Here is an 8263-nt window from a genome sequence, read left to right on the forward strand (position 1 = left end):
TTGTTGAATTTTGATATAAGGATGAACATAACGACAACAGCAATAACAAGAATGAACATCACACAAGTATATGTTTCTAACATGGGAGAAGATCATACACTACATACCAATCTATAAATATACAAATCTTACATCTGCATCAACAGTCTTACTACACACTTCTGTACTTATAACAATCATAACATAAAAATTAAATCAGACTGCAATTATGACATATACTAAAATCTATAGTTACAGCTGTAGTATAAAGTAGTGTACTTTATAAATATAAATATTTATGTATTTCAAAAGACCACTCTTAATATAATTGTACATAATCCTGAGATATTTTTGCCTACCTGGAAAAACAAGTAACATTCACACACTCCTCTCCTCGTTCATGTGTTGTGCCAGAACCATTTCTTTCTATTTTGTTTTGAATTGGTTAATATTTGGACATTCCTTGAGCTGTGGTCCCAGGCGACTCCAAAGTTTGACGCCATACACAAACCTTTCCTGATGGTTCTCACTGCTTTAACTTTAAAGGTACCACATCCTCTCAGATTGTAGCATCTGAATTGTAGGAATATGCTGCTCATAACAACATGCCTGTAGCCATTTGCTTTGATTTAAATTCAAAGTAATCCATGTTTTCAAAAACATAAGCAGCCAGTGCTTAAAAAAAATAATAATACAGTCTCCATTTACTAGAGATTCCTCTGGCATGTCCAAGGAGCTGGCATGTTTCCACTTCACCCGCACACTTAGCCCTGCCACTCAGGGTCTCTTGGCGCTGCCCGCTTTGGTGACATTTTTTCAAACTCTGTCTGGGCCGGGGTTATGCTTTTTACTTCTGAGTTGCTCTTTAAAATTGTCTAAATACAACCAGCATTTTGAAAGACTGACCCAAATCCTGTTATTATGGAGAATGAACAAATTTCTTTTTAAATCGAGCCCAAAATAATTAGCAAACTTGATGAATATCTTTTAATAATGGCAAATGTTTAAAACCCTTTTAAAACTTTTGATCTATAATGATTCACAGATCTCTTTCCTACAAAAAAAATAAATAAATAAAAAAATCTGACTACTCTGCTTAATAAGAGTATTGCATGCTCATATATTGAATACACACGTGGGCCAAAACTGCCAAGTCAAAAGTACTCAAGGGACAAAACATAATGGTAAACTATTACCCAAAAATTTTGGGTAATATTAGTTTATTATTATACATGTTTTGTCCCATGAGAACTATTGATCGACAATTTTGGCCTCTCGTAACAAAACGTTTGAACATCTCTACTCTAGAGCTTCATTTGCTGTCACGTTTCAGAGATCAACACAGCAACATCTCATAATAAAACAATCGCTCTTACTCTTAATCAGGTTTTTTTATTTCAATAAATTAGCAAGTAAAACATGGCACTTACATGCTTTTTTCAGTGATTAACCGTGGTTATTCTTGCATAATTGCTGCTCCAGCACTCTTTAAAAACATAGCAGTTTCTGTGTTTCCATAAGAAAGCCTTCCCCCTATGCATCTAGCATGTTTTAGACAATGGTCAGTGGTGAATTTACACGGGTTTGTGTGGAGGAAAACTTTTCTAAAAACAATCCTGTGTGTACGGTATGTTTAAAAACGGTGTGGGGGAGATATTCATTTTCGTAAATGCCCGCCTACTTGTGTGCAAGCTCATCACCAGTCCCGTTCTTGAGGCGGTCTGTACGGTATCCCTAAAAGACTAAAAACATCCTTCTCTGTCAGCGTGGGAAGCGGGGTGCCGCCGTGCACCTTCAGGCTGCCTTGACGCACCACGTCTTTGTTCAGGGAGTGCTCTGACAAGCTCATGTTTTTCGTCTTTGCCAGCGCTCTCATTGAGCGGTTGAAGTGGGCGGAGCCTGTGAAATACATGAGCGAGCAGGCGTATTCGTCGTAAGGCACCACGATGACGTCCAGCCTGCGGTGCCGTCGTCCGGGCCCGGGCAAACGGCACACCCCCATGTATTTCTTCTGCTCTCCGTTCTCCTCGTGGCTCACCAGGTCGTCCGTTAGAAACCCTTGGAAGCACAGATTGAGGTTGTTTTTGTTAAAAGAAATGCAAACAGCAACAAAAAAAAAAAAAATAGTTTTGTACTTTATGATAGAGGGCTCACCACTGTCGTGGAGAATCTGCAACACTTTGCTGAAAACCCCCTTGTGGGACTTGCCGTCGGGGTGAGAGATGAGCACATCCACATCGCCACAGGTGGCCTTCCCACGCCGGTAGGAGCCACACGCCATGGCAACGAGGTTTGCGTCAACGGCATGTGCAGCATCCCTCACCTGCAACGGATTAAAAAAAAAAAGAAATCACGAGTCATTATGAAGTAGTAAGTACACCTTTTTAGCTCTCAACTCATCTGTATCTTTCACCTCTAATATAAACTGTCAGAGTAAATAAAACACAGCAGTTGCGAATCAGAAAAAAAATAAAATAAAAAATCAGAAATGCATATTAAACTGAACTATTTCCTTGCTATTTTGCCCAGTAGTCTCTTCCTCTCGTCAACTCTAAAAACAATTTATACAGTTTTTGTTTCCGCAGCATCGGCCAGGCATGTAAGCGAATAAAAGAAAAGAACAAAACGATTTGAAGACAAGATGATTCAAAAGTACAGAGCGCCCTAGGGGACATGGGAATTTTTATTTTATTTTGAGTTACCTCGCAAAATGGTTTACGTTCTCTCGCATGTGGCATATTGAACACCGAGAGTCTTTCTGCCACAATATATGGTTTTTACAAGATCTGTCCATGTATGTTAATATCTAATTAGAGAAATATCTGAAGTTTCATATAATTTCTTTCAGATATAAATGCACCACAAACTTATGTGCCAAATGCAAAATGAAAACGGGTTAAACATGGGCTTTCCATCCGCTCTAAGACAAACAAACTTTTCATAAGAAGTAAAGAAGGAAAAATACATTCAAGCTATTTGGACTATTTTTGGTCCAAATAGCTATTTTTGGAGTTATTTTCACGGGGTAATAAAATCGTCTGACAGCTTTGATTGTGTCTTTTTGTGTTGATACTCTGGCTAATAAAGGGCCTTTTCATGTGCAGTCCCATCTCAGCCTTATACATACATACATGAGCATGCAGTTAATGGATAGATTTTCAATCAGTTTTCTGCCCCAAAGAGCTAAGAATGCATAAACATTTTTTTATTAACTGAGGCTCTTTAAAAAGGTATTTGCAATTTAAATTGGACCTTATATTGTAACAGAAAGACTTGGTATTCAATATGCCGCATGAACCGTCTACTAGGTCATTGCAAGGGAACGCAAAATAAAAAAAAAAATGTCCCATGTCCCCTAGGGTGCTCTGTAAAAAGGTGTCGTTGACATAAAAAATATTACATTTTTGGAATAAACAGATCCTCCATGGACCTCGCTTTACATGGATTTCTGTATTGTAGATTCATTACACAGAAAGACTGATATATTTTAAGGATTAATTCTGCCAAATTTGACAATTAAGGCATAAGCTATTGGAAATCCAAATTTAATATTCCTAGAAAATTTGAATGATATTGTAACTTATTGAGGTCGACCCGTATCTTATTGCTAATTTAATCTGATCACTACATGCCTACCATTAAAAAATGCTTTCACTGCAATAAATGTTATCTATTTATATCAAAGTGCCGTGCATTGAGGCACTCTACCCCGAGATATAATTACTGACACTTTTTTAATTCATCATAAAAAGTTTAAAGAGATAAAGAGGTGGTACGCCGGTCAAGTCATTCAGAAACTACAACCAAGTTGCTTCGATCCCAAAACAACGGAGACTGGCCAGAAAGAACATTTTCAATAAAATTGTGTTTTTAAGATGGAAAATTTTATTTTAGCTGGATTGAATACTAATTATCTGGGATCTATGTTGGTCAAGAATCCAAAGCAGAACGATAGACTTTTGAATTATTAGCCTATTTAGTCACGAGCTGCAGCATTAATCATGACATTCACATGTCGCAAAAAGTAACAGCGATGTGATTTTTTTTTTTCTAAACGATACAACTGAAAAGTAATGTTTTCATTTTTGTAGATTCTCCTCCTTTAATTGTGTTTTCCCTAAAACAGCAAATGTTTCCCCTCTTTCAGGCCAACTACTGGGAGGTTTGTTGGAGAGAGCACACTTGCTTTGGCCATCCATATCATCTGCAATCTATCAGTTGGCTTTGGACGAAAAACAAAATCCACGTATAAGAATCCTTCTGATGTACGGACTGTGTCTCCGTCTGTGTGTGTGTGTGTGTGTGTGTGTGTGTGTGTGTGTGTGTGTGTGTAGGGTTATCTGGCAAAGTTAAGATGTAGCAACTTTCAGGATTTACTGTTCCCCTCAGGGATGCTTCAAATTCAGGAGAAAGTCTGGTTTTCCCGTTAAAATTCAGCTAAGACAAGCGGAGCCAAGCGTCCTTTCTGTTTCAGGGCCACAATTCTCAAATTCTTCCGAGGACCGAGGGGGGATTTATTTCAGCTCCTTGCTGAAACCCTTGTAGTGGTGAAAGGAACAAAGATATTTCAGTCATCAGCGAATCCCGATGGTCCGCCAGTGTCCCAAGTTAACATTCATTACCACTTTCTCTATCGCCGCCGCCTCTTCTCTGGGCATTCGGTCTAGAAGGTCGTCGTAGTGTTTCAGTCCTATTTTCTGAGTGCTGCTCAGGTGGGCTTTGGTTCGGATGTCCTCCAGAGTGCGAAAGCCCTGCAGGATAAAGTAGACGATTCAAAGATTGGCCATTTTCCTACACAGCAACTTATCTTTAAACCCAAGCAATAATAATAATAAAAATAAAAAACACCAACAAAAAACAAACAAAAGAAGTATAATCAAAATACTTTTTAGAGCTGGATGATAAACATGGCTAACATCTTAATTCATTTTACACTCTGTGAAAAATTAATAATCCCTACTGTTGAATTTTAGGCCTACATTTAGATAAATGCTGAAAAGTTAAGAAAAAAAATAATCATGTGAGTAAAGTATTTTTATATTTGGTTAAATATATATGAAAAAAACATTCATTGTTTACAGAAGGAAATTATGGATACAATCTAAGGGGAAATATGAATAAAAAAATGTAAAAAAGAAGAACAACAAAAAGTATGCGTGTGTCAAGCTGCAGAGTGACTTTGTGGAACGGTTTGAATACAGACACAATGTGCAGGGCAAACTTAAATATATATAAAAAATAAAAAGGTATAAAAACACACTCCTGAATATTTATAGGGAAGGTGAGGGACAGGTGTTAAAACATATATGAATATGAATACATATACATATATACATATATATATATATACATATATACATATATATATACATATACATACATATATATATATATATATATATATACATATATATATATATATATATATATATATATATATATATATATATATATTGTCAGGATTCTCTGTGCTGCTCTACTCTAACTCTATTCCACAGGTGTGTCTGGTTGGCTGAGGAGGCGTGGCCCACACCTGCAGCTCGTTGCAGGCGGCTTCCTCTGGCTTCTTAAGCAGAGCGCTGACAGATGGAAGACGCCAGAGCCTTAACCAGTCGTGATTTTTGTGCTTGGATGCACTCACCCGTCTTGACGTCTCGTTCCGAAGAAACAGACCAGCAGAACCGCCTGCTCAGATTTTGCTCTGGCGCTCCCCTCATACTTCCTGGATGTTACCCAGCGAGGCCTGAGTTCCCCTCTCCCGGTTCCTGCTGGTTCTGCATTCACTCTGGTCAATCCATCTGTCAACCGTTGCCGAGGAGGTTCGCTCAGGATCCCTCGCCAGTTACATCAGCCGCCCTCAGCCACCAGCCGCCTAACTCCAGCTGAGTAGAATCATAGAGTATTCCCGACGCTACTTCTTCCCGGTTAGGTCCGCCCGGCTAAATGGTAAGCAGCGCACTTCTAGCAATTCCCCTGGTTCAACTTTCAGAGTTTCTGACTTCCTCTTTCTTACAGACTCGCCAGCCTTGACGTTCTGACCCAGCCGACTCGCCCGTAGTCCCGTCCTTAGATCTGCCTGTTTCTTATAATAAACATCTTAAAACTGTGTTTTGCCTCCCGATCGTATCTGCATGTGGACTCGTCACCTGAAAACCATGACAGAAGAAGGCTCTGGCCACCAAAGTCCAGCGGATACGTTCGGGCGGCAGTTAGCCGCACAGCAAGAGCAGATGCAGTCGCTAGGTTTAGCCGTAAATTCAACACAGGAGCAGCTTCATAGATTAGCCGCTCAGTTTAGCCAGCTCATGGACACAGTTACTTCCGCGATGACGTCGCCTGTCACTCAAAACATTAGCACCCCGCCTCCCGTCGCTCCGAGCACTGATAATCAGCTTTGGGCTCCGCCACTTGAGAGCGCGTCACCTAGTCCGGAGAAATTCTCTGGTGACCATGGGAGTTGCGGAGGTTTCCTTTTTCAGTGCAAACTGGTGTTTAACCGATCCCCCCAGATTTTCGCCTCCGATGAGGTTAAGATATCTTATGTACTACGACTCCTAACAGGTAAGGCACTTAGTTGGGCTGAGGCTCGATTCCCTGATTGTCAGTCATTCGGGGTTACTTTTCAGGAATTCGTTACCGAGTTTAAGACTATTTTTTCGCCCGAGTTAGATTCGGCTCATCAGTCTCGTCATCTCCTTTCGTTGAAACAGCGCGGTCGACGCGTATCTGACTTCTCAGTGGAGTTTCGTACGGTTGCCGCAGCGGCGGATTGGCAACCAAGACCGTTAAAGGCAGTATTTTTTCAGGCTCTTGATGAGTCCCTTAAGGATGAATTAGCCCGGGTGGAGGAACCCGGGGATTTTGAGGATTTTGTGGCGCTAGCCATCCGGTTGGATACCCGGCTACGTAGTCGGAGCCGAGTTAGACAGAACCAAGTCATGCGATCATCCACCCCTTCCACGCTCACCCATAGGGAACCGCGGTCCGCTCCATCACCTCCTGAACCCATGCAGTTGGGCCAGGTTGGTTTAACCAATAAGGAGCGTCAACAGCGTTTCGCGGGCAACTTATGTCTATACTGTGGAGGGGAAGGTCATTTCCTTAAGGATTGTCCGGTTCGGCCAAAAGATCCAGTCCACCGTTCGTAACGGGGAGAACGGTGGACGTTAATAGTTCTAGCCCCCGAGTAGTTACTAAGGCGCCATCTCTTTCTCGCTTACATTTACCAGTGACGTTAATGTTTGATCAGGATACTTTCGATGTCTCGGCTCTAGTTGATTCCGGTTCGGACTTCAACCTAATTGACCAGACCGTAGTGGATCAGCTTCGTGTGCCGGTCGAACCGTTACCCGAGCCTCTCCGGGTGTCATCCTTGGATGGGCAGAGTTTAACCTTAATCACCCATCGCACTCGACCTCTAGTAGTGATAGTTTCGGGTAACCACCGGGAACAACTTTCGTTTTTTGTGTTCCCTGTAAAGCGTTCACCCGTTGTTTTGGGTTTAGCCTGGTTAAGTGTCCACAGCCCGCAGTTTAACTGGGCCGAGTCCCGATTAGAATCTTGGTCTCCAGCTTGTCATTCTCGTTGCTTACAGTCCGCTCGTCCTGTATCTGTTACCCCTTCCCCTGAGACAGAATCTGGGGACGTTCTTGACCTATCGCTAGTTCCGGAGGAATACCACGATCTTCAGAAAGTATTCAGTAAGACTCAGGCTTGTTCACTTCCCCCACATCGCCCTTACGATTGCGCTATTGACCTTTTGCCTGGGGCTCCACTACCGGTGAGTCGGCTCTACAACATCTCCAGGTCAGAACGTCAAGCGCTCGAGAAGTATATAGGGGAATCTCTAGCAACGGGGTTAATCCGTCCTTCATCCTCCCCATTGGGCGCGGGGTTTTTTTTCGTTGGGAAGAAGGATGGAACCCTTCGACCCTGTATCGATTATCGAGGGCTTAACCAAATAACCGTTAAGAACAAGTACCCGCTCCCTCTATTATCCTCAGCCCTCGAACCAGTCCAGAATGCTAAGATCTTCACTAAACTTGATCTGCGCAACGCTTATCATTTGGTTCGGGTGAGACAGGGGGGATGAGTGGAAGACGGCCTTTAAGACCCCGCTAGGTCACTTTGAATACTTAGTCATGCCTTTTGGTTTGTGCAATGCCCCGGCAGTTTTTCAAGCATTAGTGAACGATGTCCTTCGGGATTTTCTGAATGTTTTTGTTTTCGTTTATCTTGACGATATCCTGATTTACTCTCGTGACCTAGAACAACATAAACAACA

At 41.7% G+C, this 8263-nt stretch overlaps 1 protein-coding gene across 2 annotated transcripts in view; it reads right to left on the reverse strand.

Annotated features, from left to right (window-relative positions):
- Nucleotides 1–1351: 1351 nt before the first annotated feature.
- poll (polymerase (DNA directed), lambda) overlaps nucleotides 1352–8263 on the reverse strand; it is a 17474-nt gene continuing 10562 nt past the window's right edge. For both annotated transcript variants that reach the window (XM_012852879.3, XM_012852880.3), the window contains exons 7-9: nucleotides 4602–4730; nucleotides 2134–2302; nucleotides 1352–2037 (exon numbers count right to left, since the gene is read on the reverse strand). In XM_012852879.3, coding sequence (XP_012708333.2) covers nucleotides 1676–2037; nucleotides 2134–2302; nucleotides 4602–4730 — 660 coding nt within the window. In that variant the 3' untranslated portion in view covers nucleotides 1352–1675. The remainder of the gene's footprint in view (nucleotides 2038–2133; nucleotides 2303–4601; nucleotides 4731–8263) is intronic.

This window comes from Fundulus heteroclitus, chromosome 5 (genome assembly GCF_011125445.2).
Source record: "Fundulus heteroclitus isolate FHET01 chromosome 5, MU-UCD_Fhet_4.1, whole genome shotgun sequence".
NCBI classification, from domain to species: domain Eukaryota; kingdom Metazoa; phylum Chordata; class Actinopteri; order Cyprinodontiformes; family Fundulidae; genus Fundulus; species Fundulus heteroclitus.